Here is a 19,297-nt window from a genome sequence, read left to right as displayed (position 1 = left end):
TAACTTTATATCCGTACAAATGGCTGCCGCCATAGGTCTCAATGTGGAAGACATGGGAATGCAAATGAATGCAGATGCCGCCTTTGAGGGCAAACAGGTTGATGTAACTCCGGTCATTGGTAAGCTCCGTGTACATATACAGGACTACCTCGACTATGAGAGCTTTCTAGTGGCTCCTCTTACAGGTTGTGATGTTTTGTTGGGGATGCCCTGGCATCACCGTTTAGAGCCTGTTAAGGCTTACAAAGAGAAGAAAATCAGCTTTGTACATAGAGGCCGTGAGCACTCTATAGATGCTGGTACTACTGGAAGTACCATACCTCTTGTAAGCCATGTACAAATTAATAAGGCAATAAAGAAATCAGCTTGTTCTTACTTGGTTTTTGTACGTGATACCATTGAACATTCTAGTGTTGATGTTAGTGCATTAGATCAAGACAAGCTTAACTTTTTGAATGAGTTCAAAGATTGTTTTGCAAATGCTTTGCCAGCAAGGTTGCCACCAGAGAGGCCGGAAGATCATTGCATAGATCTAATTCCCGGTAGCTCTCCACCTAATAGGCCACCATACAGGGTGAGTGCTAGTCAACAAGAAGAGATTATGGCACAGGTGAATGAACTTTTGGAAAAGGGTTTGATTCGGCCTAGTTCCTCGCCATATTGCTCGCCGGTACTTCTTGTTCAAAAGAAGGATGGTACTTACAGGATGTGTGTTGATTACCGTGCCCTCAATAAGATAACCATCAAGAATCGGTTTCCCATTCCGCGTATTGATGACATCTTGGACAAGCTTGAAGGTTCGGCATGTTTCAGCCGAATAGACCTCAAGAGTGGGTATCATCAAGTGAGAGTGGCACCTCAAGATGTACACAAGACTGCATTCAGGACAGCCTTTGGTCTTTATGAGTTTTTGGTGGTGCATTTTGGCCTTACAAATGCACCCGCCGCTACCTTCAACAGGATGATGGACAGGGTGTTCAGAAAGCATAGAAAGTTCACAGGTATATTCTTTGATGACATTATTGTATTCTCAAAGAATGAAGCCCAACATCGTGAGCACCTGGCTATTGTGTTTAAAGAGCTTAAGGAAAATCAGCTCTACATAAATGCAAAAAAGAGTGAATTCTTCCTCCCAGAGATTCACTATCTTGGTCACATTGTATCAAAGGATGGTGTGCGCATGGATCCCGCAAAGATACAAGCCATGCAAGAATGGCCAGAGCTGAAATCAGTCCATGAAGTCAGGAGCTTCCTTGGTTTATGTGCTTACTACAGGAGGTTCGTCAAGCATTTTGCTTTCATTGCCGCTCCGTTACATGATTTAACGAAGAAGAAAGCAATCTTTAAATGGACACAAGAAGAGAGAGATGCCTTTCAAAAGTTGAAGAGTGCAATCATCTCGGGACCGGTACTCATTATTCCGGATTTGCACAAACCTTTTGTCGTGGAATGTGATGCAAGTGGGGACTGCATAGGGGCTGTTTTGAACCAAGAAGGACATGCCATTGCCTATGAGAGCAGACGCTTGCAACATGCAGAGCTTCACTTACAGGTTTATGAGAAGGAGTTGTTGGCTGTAATTCATGCCCTTACTATTTGGAAACACTATCTTTTAGGGGCTGATTTTATGGTCAAAACTGATCATCAAAGTTTGAGATATTTTTTGACTCAAAGTAAGCTCTCAGAGAAGCATATGAGATGGGCAAATTTTCTCTCAATGTTTCATTTTCAGATTTTACACACTCCAGGGAAAAAGAATGTGGTGGCAGATGCCTTATCTAGACGACCACAGGTTCATGCTATTACAGTTGCATACCATGAGGACTCATCGGATATGCGTAATACTTATCATTTGGATGAGGATTTTGCACATGTATGGGCTGATTTGCAAGAGGGTATTGCTGTCCCATCTTATGCCATAAGAGATGGATATCCTCCTCAACACGATCCTTCCACTTGATCTTGTATTCCGTGATAAGCGTATGACGCAATCTTCGTTCACGAAATCCAAGAATCTTTTCAGGTTCGTGCGGAACAAATGTCATGTCCTGGACATCTATAATTTCTTGAGGAGTAACTAACTGATCTGCTCCACCCAGTACTTCCTTAAGTCTACTGACATGAAATACAGGATGAACTTTCACATGAGAAGGCAAATCCAATTCATATGCAACTGAACCAATCCGTCGTGTAACACGAAATGGTCCACAGTATCTAGGGGGTAATTTCGGAGATCTACCTGTTCGTAAAGTCTCGGAATCTTTCGGAACTCGCAAATACACCATCGTTCCTGAGAATCCTACTGTAACAGGTGATCTTCGTTGAAAACCATACATAAGCATGAAAGGACTAAACCCTGTACTCGTATGCTTAGTACTGTTATATGCAAATTCTAACATAGGAAGATAATCCTCCCATGAACTTTGTCTTTTGGATACATATGCTCGAAGCATATCCTCCAAAATCTGATTCACTCTTTCAGTCTGGCCATCGGATTGAGGATGATCTGAGGAACTCAAATTCAAAGTTGTTTCCAACTTCTCGAAAACAAGTTTCCAAAAATCACTCCTAAACTTAGAGTCCCTATCACTGACTATGTCCTGCGGTAACCCGTACAGTCTAAACAATTGTTCGATAAACTGCCGAGCTAATTGCGTAGCTGTAATATTCTTCCGGGTCGGTAAAAATCTAGCCATTCTTGTCAAGCGATCTACCACAACCCAAATAGAATCGTGGCCTTGATGTGTTCTTGGCAATCCGGTAATAAAATCCATGGAAATACTTTCCCACTTCTTACCTGGGATTTGCAAAGGATGCAACAACCCAGCCTGTCTAAAGCGTTCAGCTTTATTTGAATGACAAATCTGACACTTGAGAACATAATTTTCTACATACCCTTTCATCTTCGGCCAATAAAAAGTGTGTTTCACCAATGATAGTGTCCTGTGTACCCCAGGGTGTCCAGCAGAAGGGGCGTCGTGACACTCCCTCAGAATCTTGGACCTAATGTCCGGGATCTGTGGTACACAAATTTTGTCATTACGGAATAGTAAACCATTCCGAATCATCCACTGATCTCCTGCAGCCTGAATGGTAGACTGCTCAGTCACCGAGTCTTGGTCAATCAATGAGCTCCCGTCCTGGATCTTCTGCCAAAATGGACCAAAATAACTATCAGTCCTGCAAAGCCCTCTCAATGACTGAAATAAGTCAGTAGAAATCTCGGTGAACGACAAAGTATTCACCTCTCTAATCCGACTAAGCGCATCTGCAATATTATTCATGGACCCTTTCCGATAACGGATCTCAAAATCAAAATCTTGCATTAACTCTGCCCAACGAGCTTTCCTGCCTCTCAAATCATCCGCATCACACACATACTTGATTGACTGATGATCAGTCAATACCACAAACTTGGAGCCATATAAATAATGTCTCCAAACCTTGAGAGCATGAATCACAGCATAAAGCTCCTTCTCAAGGGTTGGCCAACGAGATTGAGTGTCGTCTAGCTTTTTACTTTCAAAAGCAACCGGTCTACCATCTTGAAATAAAGCAGCCCCGATAGCATAGTCACTCGCATCAGTTTCAAGAACATAAGGCCGACTAGGATCAGGCAATGCTAAGATAGGTGCTTCCTTGACTTTATCTTTCAAAAGTCTGAAGGCCATATCCAAATCGTTATTCCAAGTGATAGGCTGATTGGACTTACGTCCACGACCTTTCAATAAGTCGGTCATCGGTAGTGTGAGCTGAGAGTACTCCCGTACAGATTTTCGAAGAAAAACAACAAAACCGAGAAAAGAACGAAGTTGTTTCACTGTTCGTGGTATAGGCCAGTCCAAAACCTTCTGAACTCGGTCATAGTCAATGCTCAATCCATCTCTAGTGATCTTGTGTCCCAAGTAAATGATGTCGGTCATAAAGAACTCACATTTACTGAATTTAGCATATAGTCGATTCTGTCTTAAAATAGATAAGACAATCGTGAGGTGTCTGACATGATCCTCAAGAGTACGGCTATATATCAAAATATCATCCAGGAACACCACCACAAATTTTCCCAAATGTTCACGAAAAAAATCGTTCATCATTTGCTGGAAAGTGGCTGGAGCATTGGTTAACCCAAAAGGTAATACGAGAAACTCGTAATGGCCATACCTAGTCCGAAAGGCGGTTCTTTCGACATGCCTTTCATGAATACGTATCTGGTGATAGTCAGTACGTAAATCTATCTTCGTGAAATATTTCGCTCCTGCTAACCGATCAATTAGGTCATCTGATCTAGGGAGAGGATAACGGTTCTTAATTGTCAACTTGTTCAATCTTTTGTAATCTATACACATTCTCCAAGTATTGTCCTTCTTTCTCCTAAGCAACACAGGTGCACCCCAAGGTGATTTACTTGGACGGATCTGTCCCATCCTCAAATAATCTTCGAGTTGTTTAGCCAACTCATCTTCCTCAGCTTGGCTCATCCTATAAGGTGGAATACTCACAGGATGAGCACCAGGGATCAAGTCAATACGATGATCTACTGCCCGTTCAGGTGGTAAACCCGATGGCAGTTCCTTAGGGACAACTGGTTAGCTGCCTTTGGCTTGGGTCTTGCATTTATCTTGGTACCCTTTTTCTTCGGGCACTCATTACGCATGTGTCCTTTTTCTTCGCAGATAAAACAACGTCCTTCCTTCTTAAGCTTCAAAGCCCTAAGGAGTCGTTTCTTCTTCGCTGGTGTCGAACTTGTATTCTTCGAAGGTTGGTCCGAAGACTTGCCTTCAGTCGTGTTAGCCATAGGTGCGGAGAACTTTCTTTTATGCTTGTTCCCCTGCTCAGTAACGGGTTTCGACTTGGAAGAGACCATCGTATCATCGTAGATACGAGCTGAATGAATGGCCTCGTCCAAAGTTTTACATTTGTTATTTTTAACCTGTAATCGGTACGAGTCTGGTAAACCAGCTACGAAAAACCCCAATAGAGTAGTGGGATCCATCTTTGTAGCCTTCATCTGCAAGTCACGAAACTTCTGGAGGTAGACCTCATAAGTGAGGTGCTGCGAGGTCATGGTCAAAGCTGAAAACCGGGCAACAACATCGTAATCATCCTCTTTCTTGAGGAATTCTTTCTTGAAAATGTCTTCGAATTGTGCCCAAGTCGTTGGCTTTGAATGGGAGAAGGAAGAATTAGGGTTAGAGATTCATGTGGGAGACATACACAGAGAGAACAAGGGAGAGAGAGAGAGAGAGTTGTGGGGATAAGTCAACTCATGATATGAGTGTTTGACTCCCCTATCACACATGTATATTGCACTAGTACACATAGTGCACTTAGTACATTAAAAGTACTAAGTGTACTATGTACTATAACTTATGGGCTTGTACACACTATAAGGGTGGGCATTATGCCTTTACCCCACCAACCTCCCACTTAAAGGCAAAGTGCCCTTAAATGAAGGAAAAGAAAAAATCAACATGTACATGATAATATACAAGGCCATATCAAGGCTGAAACTGGCCTCATCCAATGCCCATCAAGTGTCTGCAATGAGCAAACCGCTCCGGAGGCAAACTCTTCGTTAACAGATCAGCCGGGTTGTCATCCGTATGAATCTTAACAAGCTGAATTTGCTTGTTCTCTATCACCTCTCTGATGAAGTGATACTTCACATGCACATGCTTCATCTTTGCATGAAAGACAGGGTTCTTTGCCAACTGGATGGCACTCTGACTGTCACAATGCAACAATGGAATATCCCCTGTATAACCCAAATCAACCACTAACCGAGATAGCCATAATGCCTCCTTGCAAGCCTCTGTGGCTGCAATATACTCGGCCTCTGTAGTAGATAAGGCAGTGCACTTCTGCATCCTGGATATCCATGACACAGCAACTCCTGTGAATGTAAATACATAACCGGTAGTGGACTTCCGGTTATCTGGATGACCGGCATAATCCGAATCCGTGTAACCATGCACTAATGCATCCTGTTTGCCAAAGCAAATGCACATATCCTGTGTGCCCTTCAGGTATCTCATGACACCTTTCACTGCTTCCCAATGCTTCTTGCCAGGGTTGGCCATGTATCTAGAAACCACTCCCACTGCAAATGCAATGTCCGGCCTAGTAGCAACCATGGCATACATGAGACTGCCACAAGCTGAAGCATACGGAATCTTGGCCATATTAGCCCTGTCTCTATCTGACTGTGGGCTGTCCATAGCACTGAGTTTCACATATGGAGGCAAAGGAGTACTAGTCTGTGGGAGAATTAGGGTTAGAGTAATTCATGTGGGAGACATACACAGAGAGAACAAGGGAGAGAGGGAGAGAGAGTTGTGGGGATAAGTCAACTCATGATATGAGTGTGTGACTCCCCTATCACACATGTATATTGCACTAGTACACATAGTGCACTTAGTACATTAAAAGTACTAAGTGTACTATGTACTATAACTTATGGGCTTGTACACACTATAAGGGTGGGCATTATGCCTTTACCCCAACAGGCTTTGGATTCAGTTCCTTCCACCAAAGCAAAGCTTTGCCAGACAGGAAACCTGCTGCTAACTGTATCTTCTTTCCATCATCATATGGATGAAACTGAAAGTGAACTTGCCACTAGGTGTCCACGATCTCCTTGGTTCGCTGCTTTTGCTCGCCCCCGAACGGTTCCGGAGTAATGTTGGGGCCTAAAGCTGAAGCCAAGGTATCCATTCCCGAGAAAGTAGAGAGGGTAGTGGTCAATAGAGTGATGGAGTTCTGCAAAGCCTGCATCTGGGCTGCAATTTGTGCCTGACGTTCCGTCGAAGAAGCTTCGAGAGCTACTTTGAACTCTTGGAAATCTGATTTTGACACAAACTCGTCAAAAAGATCGGCATCAGTGCCTTCCGTAGCGGCAAGCCTTCGCGTTCCACGAGGGGCTCCAACTCTGATTCTTGGGTCGACATCGTGAAGAGGGTACGTGGAGAGAAAATTTGGTCTTTGCACAACAAAAGTGCACGGGAACTTGAGAGCTTGAGAGCTTGAAAACTTGAGAACTTGAGAACTCGAGAGATGTGTGGCAAGAAGCCCACTAGAGGGGTTTATAAAGGTTTCCCAAAAGCCAAAAAAAACTCGAAAAGCTAGGCTTAGCTTTTGCTTTAGCTTTTCTGTTTTTTTTTTTTCATGACTATATATATATATATATATATTTTTAATATATATATATATGGATATATATATTCGCTGTTCTTAAAAAAAATAAACACCTTTGGAAACCTTGGAGAGGGGAGGACTTTTAAACCTTTTTTTAAAAAAAATTAAACTCCCAAAAAAAAAACAAAAACGAAAGCACTAAAAACATGCTTTCCTTAACGTGTTTTTTTTTTTCGCTTCCCTCCTAATCTGCTGGCGCCTGGATTAGCTACCGGTTGCCATCGTGGACTGCTGACGTAGTCGGCTACACCTTCGCTCGAGCGCCTGCGTGTGAGTTTGCGCCTGTCAGATGTGTTACCTACGCTGGGCCGCCTACAGGGCCTGGCTGGGCGCCTGCGTAGGCCTGGGCTAGCCTGGGCTGGCTACGCAAGCCTGGCCTGGGCGCCGGCCTAGGCTGGGCACCAGCCCGCCTAGCCTAGCCTAGGCGCCTACGTGGCTTGGCTGCCTAGCCGCCTGGCTTGGCAAGCCTTGGCCACCCTCAGCCGACAGTAGCCCCTCGCCAGCAACAACCCGCCAGCGCATCGTTTACTCAACGCTCTCTCTCTCTTGCGCCAAAAAAGCATCGTGCTTTTCGTTCCTTTTTTCTATTTTCTCTCCCTGCAAGTCATGCGACTGCACAACAAACTTTCTCTCTTCCTTGCAAAAGCATTCAACCCTATTCAACCTACCATCTCCCATCAACAACATGGGTTTCTTTGATGAAGAAAAAGCACATACCAAACTGAAAACTGCCGTATGCACAGAAAAAACAGCAAGTTTTTTAACACATACCGTTCTTCGACCTCTTCTTCTCTACCTACCGACTTGCTCGTTCACGAGGTATGCTCTGATACCACTGTCAAATACCCACGGATCCCCTCATGATCGATCTTGGTTCGAAACTCGAATCCTGCAAACAAACGAACAAACAAACAAGCAAGGGGGTGCAGGCCTGACTCACCTCCAACCATGACAGCTGTGGGCGAGCCCACAGTCTTGGCTGTCCCCACCGAGCCACGAGCTGAGCTAACTAGGTTGACGTACCAACCAATCTCCTCCTCGCGACGTCCCATACCGCCATGAAGCTGCCCTCGCGGGCCTCGAGATTGCTGCCGGCCTCGGCTGCATAAAGCAGGTGCACGTCTGCACTAGATCCAGGCTCCAAGACCATAGAGCTCTCACAAACTCGCGAGACTCTCTATCATCAATAACTAACCTTGGCCACCCTTTTATAGGCTCTTGGCCGGTCATCGGGCGTCCACACTTGGCCGCCCGCCCGTCCATACTTGGGTGCCCGCCCGTTAGTATATCCCTAACTCAGCTCGTCAATCAGCCTGCCTAGTTCCAAGCTTCCCCAAGCCTCGAAACTAGTCTTGCATGCGTATAGCACACGGTAGATACCCACTGTGCACATGACACCACCACTCTTAGTTATGCGGATTGTCTCATGGTTTGGGACTACTGCTATGTTTGCAAAGGCGCAGGATCCTCAGAGTGGAGCTTCACAAAGCCGTAGTTCGCGGACCCATTGACATTCTATTCCTCAAGGAGCATCATCTTTCCAAGGGTCATAGGAGTCACACCTTTTGGTCCCATGCTTTTGGCTCCTACAATTCCATCAACAAGCAACTCTTACCTGTAGTGGTCGATTCAGGCACCATTGTCACTAGGAGAACTCAGTGGGTGATCATCACGATTGGAGAGGACAAAGTGGGCTTTCTAAACATATACGCACCGAACACCGCATCAGGCAAAGCCACTTTCGGGAATACGGTTCGTCAGTCCCTCCCACACAACGACTTTTGGTGCATGGGCAGTGATTTCAACATGCTAGAGTCGATAGAAGAGGACATACTCGGAAGTGGCATGGTTACAGTTTCAAGGATGGAGTACTCGGCCTCGAAAGAGTTGATTATGGCTTTGAGGGGGTAGGACACTTGGCATTTACTGGAGTTTGGACGCAGCCCCGCCAGTCTGTCCTTCTCGTGATCCGACAGGAGTAGTACAGATTGGACCGGTTTTACGTGGATGAGTGGGCTTGTGGACGAGGTAGCATGATTGGCATTCTCAAAGGCACTACTTTCTCCCATCATGCACAACGATTCTCTCCATGGACCCTTGGAGGTAGGACAGACATTTGAGTACCCAGATCCTAAACAACCTCATTCAGGATTCCGAGATTTGCAGTGGGATAGAGAAGATTGGGAGAGTCTGGATTTCCACACTGATTCAGCCGGCAGGAGCTTTGGACGTGGGCCTTGGAGAGATCATCAATTTATTATAGGAGGCCGCATAGAGAAAATTGGCTGGCTCTAGAGAGCAAGAGAGGAGAATCCGCCACAGCCTTGCCTCCTTGCAGCCGCTTCAAGAGAGTACCCCGGATACCTCGTGGATTGAGGCCCAGTTGGCTGCAGCCCATACAAAGCTTAGTTCCATCGAGGAGTGGAGGGTGGAATACAAATACCATGCTAGAGCCTCCTTTCGGACACAGGCGGGGCCATAGGGTCACCAGAGATTTCTTTGAGATCACAGGCCTACATAGGCGGGGGGATGGTATCCATAGATTGTGCGGCCAAGATGGATCCAATGTCACGGATCCCCCTCAGGTGCAAGACATTGCCATGGACTTCTTCCATTCCCTTCTCACGGGTGCCCCCCTATGTTACCTAATGCTTCTACATGTTTGCTACATGTAACTGACCTAGGATGACTCAGATGAATTGTTCTCCAAGTGGGTTAAGGGATAGACGCTGACACCTAAGGCTTGGAAAAGACCTACATAGCTCATGCCTGACATGTCCCTGGGCAAGGGCTCACAATGGGATCACAACGAACAACAAATAAATCCCTAAAAAGGTTCTAATGATGTACAAATGTAGCACTGATGATAAGCCAAGGTGTCACATAGCACCTCAGTGCATGGGTGCATGTGACACAAATGGAGTAATACAAACAGCCCAAAAAAGTGAAAATCAGAGCATGCAGATAGGCAATCAGATTACAGCAGTTTGTGGACAGTTTTAGGCCTCCAAAACATCCCCAGGCAAGGCATGCGAGGTTCAATAGAGGCTTGCCTGATTTGGCAGCCCATCGAGCATGTGATAAAAAATATCTCACCGTGCCTTGGCTCGGCTGCCAGGCGAACATTAAAAAAGCATCCCACTCTTGACCCCCATCATTCATAATCCTCAGTTGGTCACAATGGCAAAGACCACTTCCCCCACCCCCAACTTTCCCTTGTAGAATATTTGCTTTATTAATATGAGAATTAGACACAGCAACAAGGCTGGCTGAAAACTGCAAACAATACCTCATCTTACTGTTTGAGCAACTCATGGCAGGAACAAAACAGCTTTTCGGTACATATCACGTGCATCCCGCACTTGGATGCCACATAGACATATCTGTAAACAAGGTGCAGGACCTGGGATGGAAAACTGGTCCCATGTGAGCCCAACAGTTCGGGACGAGTCAACCAGCGTTCCATTCCAGTCGTCCGAGGTCAGGTGTGCATTGTCCTGCACATGAAACAGTGCCAATCCGCACTGTGAGTCTCCCTTTGGAATGATGTCAGTTGCTCTGTTTATGTTTGGTCTATGACCACATGTCAAGGAACTATGTAGAAGTAGGATTTGCAGTAGGAATGGGGCCAGCCCATAGGGCTGCCCCAACAACAGTTTTATGGGCACGAGGAAGGCTATGGGCCACCCCAAGGGGCCAGGCAGGCCCCACGACTTGCCCACCAGCCCAAGGAAGGGCTGGGCAGGCTGTCGGCCAGCCGACAAGGCCTTTGGGCCAGCCCAGCCAGGCGGCCAGGCCAAAGGGCTGCCCAGCAGCCAGTCGGATAGTGCCCAGGGGCTGCCCAGCAGCCTGCGCAGGCCTGGGCAGCAGCCCTCCAGTGGCCAGACAGCCCCAATATGAACAGGCATGATATCTCTAGCATTTAATGCTATTGGATGCAGTCGTGAGGCTTTTTCAGTCAGCCAACTGGAGTAAAACCAGCCGACCAGCATAAAAGACGGGTATAAATATCCATTGCATAAATCAGGTCATTCATCTCATAATTCACCAAGTGCTGAAGCTGAACAAAGGGCTAGGACAACCAAGGACAAGCTAATGTAGAAGGGGTGAAGGATTGAAGGTCAAAGGCAGAGATCTATCTCAGCCAAGAAGGTTCAGGTTCAGTCTTTGATTTCAGTTTTGCATCATTCTAATAAAAGCAAATACACCATTCGTGGTGGGGGCCCTACACAGGGTATTCGGGGCCCAATACTGTGTCCTCCTCTCTCTCTCTCTCCAGAGCACTCACCCTGGACAGAGCCATTGCCATCTGTAGAGCGAGACGCCCACGACCACAAGGATTGCGTCCACGACTCTCTCACCATCGGCAGATTCAAGCCATCATTGCCCGCCACCGATTCAGCTTTCAGCTCTTAGCACTCTTAGGATGTTACTATTTTCATTCTTTCTTTCAGATTTGTTATGATGAGACATCATCATCATCAGTTGTACCTTGTTTTGGTCTCATGGGCCATTTCGGCCTTTAGGAGACGTTAATATCTCTCTCTCTCTCTCTCTCTCTCTCTCTCTCTCTCTCTCTCTCTCTCTCTCTCTCTCTTTTTCTGCACATTTACATTCGGTTCTGTGCGTTAATATCGTCGCGACAAGTGTGCTGTTTTTTCTGAGCATTGAAGTTACCGATCTCCCCCAAAGCTTCTGCATGTTACAGTGGTATCAAAGCCTACTTCAAGTGTAAAGATTCAACAAGAAACCAGAAATTTTTTCTCGCTCGTGTGGTTGGTTTTCAGACTCCGGTGGACTAACCCTTTCAGACTAACTCCTGTCCCTCGAAGGACGGTTAGTTTTCAGCCTCCGGAGGTCTCCCACACACACAGTGTATGGTCATATTGCGCTCCGTAAAGGAAGTGCGTTTTCCTGCTATGGCAAGCTTCGACGACGAGAGAGACCAAGAACCTTGGGACCAAAGTGCACCAAGCAGCCCAGCTAGGGCATCAGGCATGAATGTTACAAAGATGTTCCAACAAATGATGCGAGCAATTGTAGACCAGACTACCAAGTTGGAAGAGCAGAAGGCACAGATCCTGGCTCAGGAAGAGCACACCCGTTCTCCAGCGCCACGTTTTCCATCTCCTCCTCCCTCTCCTTCCGTATCCCAGATTCCAGATCCTCTCCGCAAGGACCCTTTCGCAGGGTCATGACTGCAACCGAGTTCGATGCTTGAGTTGTAGATGCGTACATTGGAGATCCAACAACGCATGCGACGCGTGGAACATGAGCGTTACCTTGCAGCTTTGGATGCCAGATTGACACCAGCGGCTTCCTCAAATCATTCCGGAAAATGAACTTCAGTAAGTATAATGGTAAACTCGACCCCACAACTCTTTATTCATGGTTGCATCAGTTTGAAGCTTACTTTGCCGCAGTTAGAAAGAACAATATTGACAGAGTGATCTTAGCCAATTGGTACTTGGAAGGTGAGGCCATTCCTTGGTGGACCCAGTGGACTCATGCCCACTCCAAATTAGGTATGGCAGCTTATGTGTGGGACGAGTTTGTCCGCGACCTTAAGCAACAGTTTCTACCGGCCCATTACCTTGAGCGACTCGAAGACGAGTTCAGGGAAGCGCGTCAAAACGTGTAACCAGTCCTTCAATTTGCCAATAGAATTTCGACTTTATGTTTGCAATTAGGCTTATCTGATACGGACAAGAAAGGGCAATTTTTGTATGGCCTTGACATGCAAATCCAGTGGAAGGTGCGTATGTTTAGGCCAGCCACCTTCAAAGATGCTATCTCGCTTGCGCAGAGTGTTGAAATGAAGCACAATGGCGGCAAGCCCAAGACTTCCCAGCGGACTACTCCCAAGGCTACCGCCCGGGGGGGCGGGGGGGGGGGGGGGGGGGGGGTGGGGAAGGCCAGAACCAGATGGGGTCTTCCCTAGGACAAAGCATTGTAGCCTCTAGCTCCAAGAACTCGAACAATGCGTCCAAGCTTACTCCAAACCAGAAAGCGGAGGCAGGCAAGACAAGTGGCAAGTTGAGTGCTGAGGAGATTGCTCAGTACAAGAAGAAGGGTAGGTGTTTCTTTTGTCATACAAAAGGACACACTTGTCGGGACTGTCCTAAGAAGACTACCGCTCCAAAGACCGCCACCTCAGCCTCCACAGCTTCCGTGGTGAGCCTAGCTCCCACACAGACCCCAATGGCTGCCCCTAGTTCTTCAAATCCCAATGCTTCAGTTGGAGCAATCATTAGCCGGGAGCTCGAAGATAAGCAGAAGGGCACCCATGACCAGGACTATGAGCGCAACGAATTGCTCAAGACCTTTGGCTACATAGGTGGCCAAAAAGAAAGAAAGAAAGAAAGATTTTATTAACGTCTTCCAAAAGACCGAACTCGGCCTATGAGACAAATCGGAGTACCTGTATGGGGTATCCTCTGTCATCCCAACAAAATGAAACAGAGAGTCGTTGTCTTGTTTGACAGCGGCAACACAGAGGACGCGGTCATGCAACAGACCGCTCGGCGTGCCCGTTTCGTCCTGACTTCAGTGGACAAAGAAGTTGAGGGTTTTAGCACAAGCATGACAACGAGCGTCAAGTATGAAGCTCTAGGTGCTAAATTGGTTATTTAAGGCATAGAGTTTGTGCGTGATTTTATGGTTGCTCCTCTTGTAGGAGCAGACATAATATTGGGCATTCAGTGGTTTCACAAGTTTCTTCCTGACGTCAAGTGAGACAAGCACACTTTCCAGATTAATCAGAATGTGTCAAACGCCCCAGTGACCATTAAGTGTGAGCCAGGAATTCCAAACTTTCCACTCATAAGCCACTTGCAGGCTAAGCGAGCAATCAGGAAAGGCGCACATTGTGCGATGATATACATCCAGACTGCCCAGATGGTGGCCAGTGCTTCCAAGAAGTATTTGGCCCTCCATGAAAAGTTCCAGAAGACTTTTCTTCGGGACAATCTCCCTCCCCAGCTCCCTCCTGTCCAGACCGGAGGACCACAAGATTGATCTCCTCCCAGGCTCGGAACCCCAGAGCAAGTTTCGATATCGCCTTTCCAAGGCAATGGAATCGGAGTTGGACTACCAACTCAAAGAATTGTTGCAATCTGGCTTCATCCGCCCCAGCGTATCGCCATTTGCAGCACCGATCCGTTTGTCAAGAAAAAAGATGGGTCTTCTCGTTTGTGTGTCGATTATCGTGCACTCAATAAGCTGACTATCAAGAGTAGATTCCCGATGCCTCGAATAGATTATATTCTCGAGAGGCTAAACACGGCTAAGGTGTTCTTGAAACTCGATTTAAAGAGTGGATACCACTAGGTGCGGATTGTGGAGGGGGGCATCTCCAAGATAGCCTTCCGTACAGAACAGGCCCACTATGAATTTGTGGTCATGCCTTTTGGCTTGACAAACGCCCCACCTACATTCAACCGCATGATGATGCATGTTTTTCGAGAATTAATTGGAAAGTGTGTGTTCATATTTCTAGACGACATATTGGTATTTTCAGCTACGGCTGAGCAGCATGACATTGATGTGGAAAAAGTCCTTAAGTTGCTAGAAAGCAACGAGCTCTACGTCAATGAGAAGAAGTCCGAATTTTATTTGTTCCAGGTTCATTACCTTGGATGTATAATTAGTGCAGAAGGCATTCGACTTGATCCGGCTAAGGTGACCGAGATTGTCAATTGGGAAGTACCTCAGACAGCTTATGACATTAGATCCTTTGTGGGTATATACCAGGCATACTCCACCCACATTGACAAGTTTTCTGACCTCTCGACGGATCTCACCGATCTGCTTAAGGGTGTCAAGACAAGAAGGCAACGGATTCAAATGACTCCACGAGCGTTGGAGGCATTCAAGAACCTCAAGGTGGCTTTATCAAAAGTACCTTGTTTAGTACTTGCCTCATGGGACAAGCCATTTCAGGTGATCACCGATGCAAGTAACATCGCAATTGGCGGTGTATTACAACAGAATGGTCATCTAGTAGCTTACATGTCTCGTAAGTTACTGCCCGCAGAGAAGAATTACTCAGTCTACGATCGTGAACTCCTTTTGTAGTTATACAGGCCTTGAAACATTGGAAACATTTTCTTTATGACCGGTTCGCACTGACCATCAGACATTACGTTGGATTCAGACAATGCCTAAGTGCACAGTGGAGTGATCGACGACACTGCTAGAGCCAGATATTCCAGCAATTTGGTGATATGATTGAGTACTTTCCAGGAAAGGCCAATCCAGTGACTGATGCTTTGAGCAGGAAGGGACAAGTGACTTCAATTTAGACCACTAGACTCGACATTGTTGGTACGGGACTAGACAACATGAAGAACACATACGCGGATTTCGAGGAATTCGATACATAGTGGGAACAAGCATTGGATGCCACAGGACGATGCCACTTTTTGATACACGATGGTTGGCTTTTCTATAGAGGCCAACTATGTGTCATGAAGTCGTTCAGGGCAGCTCTTCTCCATGACGCCCATGACGCCATTACTGGTGGTCATAGGAGCATGAATTCGACTTTGAAGAAATTGGAACGGCAATATTATTGGCCAAAGATGAGGCGAGATGTGTTTTCATATGTACAACACTGTGATATTTGTCAAAAGGTGAAAGCTCCTCGTGGGAAGAAGATAGGGTTGTTACAGCCCTTGCCAATTCTTGAGGGACCTTTCCAAGATATTTCAATGGACTTTGTCACGAATCTGCCTCCCAGTCCGAGTAAGCATAATACTCAGTGATTAACTATAGTTGATAGATTTAGCAAATTTGTTATGCTTATTTCATGCAGGGCCAACGTGACCGCCGAGGATGTTGCCCAGTTGTTCATTCGATATTGGTACCCGATTGGCGGGATTCCTAGGACCATAGTGTCAGACCGAGATGCCAAGTTTACCCGTCATTTTTTGAGGGCATTGTTTGATAACTTTGGTACTAAATTGAATTTTTCCAGTGCATTTCACCCACAGACGGACGGCCAGACAGAGATTTACAACCAGTTGGCCTTTGATGTGCTGAAGTGTTATATCCACGATCAGCAAGGTAAGTGGGAATCATATTTGTCTTTAGTTCAAGTTATTTTGAATGATTCTTTTTCTTCAACTACTATTGGCAGGACTCCATATGAGGCAACATTTGGAAGACCATTCCAATCGCTATTGACCAGGACCTCGTCTTCAGTACCAGAAGCGAACAGAGTAATGGAGTCTTACCAAGATATTTTAGAGTCAGTAAAAGACAGGTTGGCTAAAGCGCAAGAGGCCTACACTTGACAGGCCAATAAAGACCGAAGGGATATGAAGTTTTCGGAAAGGGATTGGATTTATCTTCGGATTATGAAGCAAAGGTTGAAGCAAGTGGGCAAGCGATGCCCAAAGTTGTCTTTCAGGAGCTTCAGACCTTTTCCCATCCACAGAAAGATTAATGAGGTTTCAATGAAGTTGAAACTACCTCCGAGTTGGACTATGCACGATGTGTTTCACGTCAGTTGGTTAAAGCGATATGCAGGTCCGATCCCTTCCAAAGTTAAAGACGAGGCGGAACCACATATTATTGATGATGAAGCTGAAGTTATGGTTCCAGAACAGATCCTTTTGCACCGTTTCAAGCATGGCTCAGGCCGAAGGCAAAGACAGTTCCTCACGAAGTTTCAGGGCCAAGGGACCCACGAAGCGGTATGGCTTGACAAAGAGTTTTTCGAGGACTATCCGGCATTATTGACGGATTATTTAGAGGCTATGTAGCTTCCGTCAAGTTAAGCAGAAGGGGATATCACGTGCATCCCGCACTTGGATGCCACGTAGACATATTTGTACAGAAGGTGCAGGACCTCGGATGGAAAATTGGTCCCATGTGAGCCCAGTCCGGGATGAGTCAGCCAGGATTCCATTCCAGTTGTCCGAGGTCAGGTGTGCATTGTCCTACACATGAAACAGTGCCAGTCCGCACTGTGAGTCTCCCTCGAATGATGTTAGTTGCTCTATATGTTTGGTCTGTGACCAGATGTCAGGCGACTGTGTAGAAGTACGATTTGTAGGTAGGAATGGGGCCAGCCCTATGAACAGTTTTATGGGCACGGGGAACGCTATGGGCCACCCCAAGGGGCCATGCAGGCCCCAGGACTTGCCCACCAGCCCAAGGAAGGGCTGGGCAGGCTGTCGGCCAGCCTAAGGGGCCTGGCCAGGCAGCCGACAAGGCCTTTGAGCCAGCCCAGCCAGGCAGCCAGGCAGCCAGGCCAAAGGGCTGCCCAGCAGCCAGTCGGCCAGTACCCAAGCGCTGCCCAGCAGCCTGCGCAGGCCTGGACAGCAGCCCTCCAGCGGGGCCAGACAGCCCCAGTATGAACACGCATGATATTTCTAGCATTTAATGCTATTGGATGCAGTCGTGAGGATTTTTCAGTCAGCCGACTGGAGCAAAACCAGCCGACCAGCATAAAAGATTGCATAAACCAGGTCATTCATCTCATAATTCACCAAGTGCTGAAGCTGAACAAAGGGCTAGGACAGCCAAGGACAAGCTCACATTCGTTTCTTTCTCACCTTATCTATACTTGGACTCAAGAGTCACGGCACATGTATTGTAGGTCTGATGTAAGTCACTTGGCCCACTAGAGATCAAATAATCCACTTACACACAAGTATATAAATATCACAATTCACAAGAAATACATCAGTGTTGGCACATGCACAAATTGACTCACATGTGTATGGATGGACCTATATTGCTATGAATATACACTGATTTTCTTTGCAATGCTTGTGCAATCTAGACATGGATTATGCCAAAGCTCACTCCCTGTTGACAATTTAGCTAGCAACACTTACCAGGCTTTCTCCCGTCTGCATCTCCTACGGTCTCTTGATATATGATGCCGCACCCCCACCACTTGCAAGGCCCACTAGATGTCCATCCAATGCACAGCACAGCTACATGCTGTGCAGCGATGAATAGTCACACAATCCAGCTGTTGTTGCTGGTGTAGGGCCCCTAGAGCAGGTGCATAAAGTTGCGTTGTGACGGCCGTGCAAGGGGGGATGAGGAGCTGATGCTATGCTAAATCACATGTGTGGGGGAAGTTGAAGGAGAAATTAGCTTTCCCCCTCCCCCTCCCCCTCCCCCTCCCCCTCCCTCCCCCTCACCCTCACCCTGCCCCCTTCCCCTTCCCCCCACGCCCCCTTACCCTTCCTCCCCGCCGCCCCTTCTCCCTACTTCCCCTCTTACATGATGACATATGTCCTGGCTACAATCAGATAGCTGTTAGCCCTATCACTATCAAGGACGGGACTTTAGCAGCTAATGATATTTCCAACATGGGTTGAGAGAAACTGTAGCAGTAGATATGAAGTGACGCCTGTTCTGTAAGCCCTACGCTAATCATGGGTTGAAAGAAACTTGATTTGGGTGGATATAAATTTTCTTACCTGTTCTTCCGCCAGCTCCAGTGACAAGTACAGTCTGGACGCCATGGCTGGTCATGGCCACAACAGAGAGGAAAGGCCTCTTGGTTGTCATGGTGGTGGTCGGAAAGGCTAAAGAGCTCCATGCAGACGTTAATGACAATGAAGCCATTGCCTCTTATGCCCCAGCTTTCAAGCTAGGCCTGCCTTTGTGCAAGGAAACCCTCTCTTAATAATTAGTGTGCTTGGGTACAGGTTTTTTTAAAGACAAAAACTGAGGTTTAGTTAACTAAAACAGCACACAGATAGTTTAAAAAAAGACCACTCCACTAGCAGTACAAGAGAAACACCTACTCTTACCCACGGCTATAGTCTATAGTCTAGCGGTTAACGAGACCGAGCGATATCCCAAAGGTACTGGGTTCGAGCCTCCTCACTAGCTGTAGGTGGATGTGTACCCCTTGACCCTTGAGCAGGTGGTGGTCGTGTGTGTGTGTGTTATACACAAGCCGGATGTAAATATGCAGTTTCCTACAATTTCAAGTCCAATTTAAAAAAAAAACACCTAGTCTTGTGAAACTACTCACAATCATTAGCAGTACTAACTCTTTCTAAAAAACTACCAGACAATCACTATGTGTCTCGCTCTAGTAATTCATTTGGTGCTAACTCTCAAATTTAAA

At 46.5% G+C, this 19,297-nt stretch overlaps 1 protein-coding gene across 2 annotated transcripts in view; it reads right to left on the bottom strand.

Annotated features, from left to right (window-relative positions):
- LOC147607439 (uncharacterized protein At5g02240-like) overlaps nt 1–18,866 on the bottom strand; it is a 38,343-nt gene extending 19,477 nt beyond the window's left edge. The window contains exon 1 of one of the 2 annotated variants that reach the window (XR_015264736.1): nt 18,639–18,866. Coding sequence is in view for 1 of the 2 variants with exons in the window: in XM_086790569.1 (XP_086646695.1) it covers nt 18,639–18,786 (148 nt within the window). In the remaining variant the exon portion in view is untranslated. The remainder of the gene's footprint in view (nt 1–18,638) is intronic. The other variant, XM_086790569.1, reaches the window with a different exon arrangement.
- Nucleotides 18,867–19,297: the final 431 nt, after the last annotated feature.

This window comes from Cibotium barometz, chromosome 55 (assembly GCF_041138505.1).
Source record: "Cibotium barometz isolate CiBa-2024 chromosome 55, ASM4113850v1, whole genome shotgun sequence".
Lineage (NCBI taxonomy): Eukaryota > Viridiplantae > Streptophyta > Polypodiopsida > Cyatheales > Cibotiaceae > Cibotium > Cibotium barometz.
This window is presented reverse-complemented; position numbering and strand designations above follow the sequence as displayed.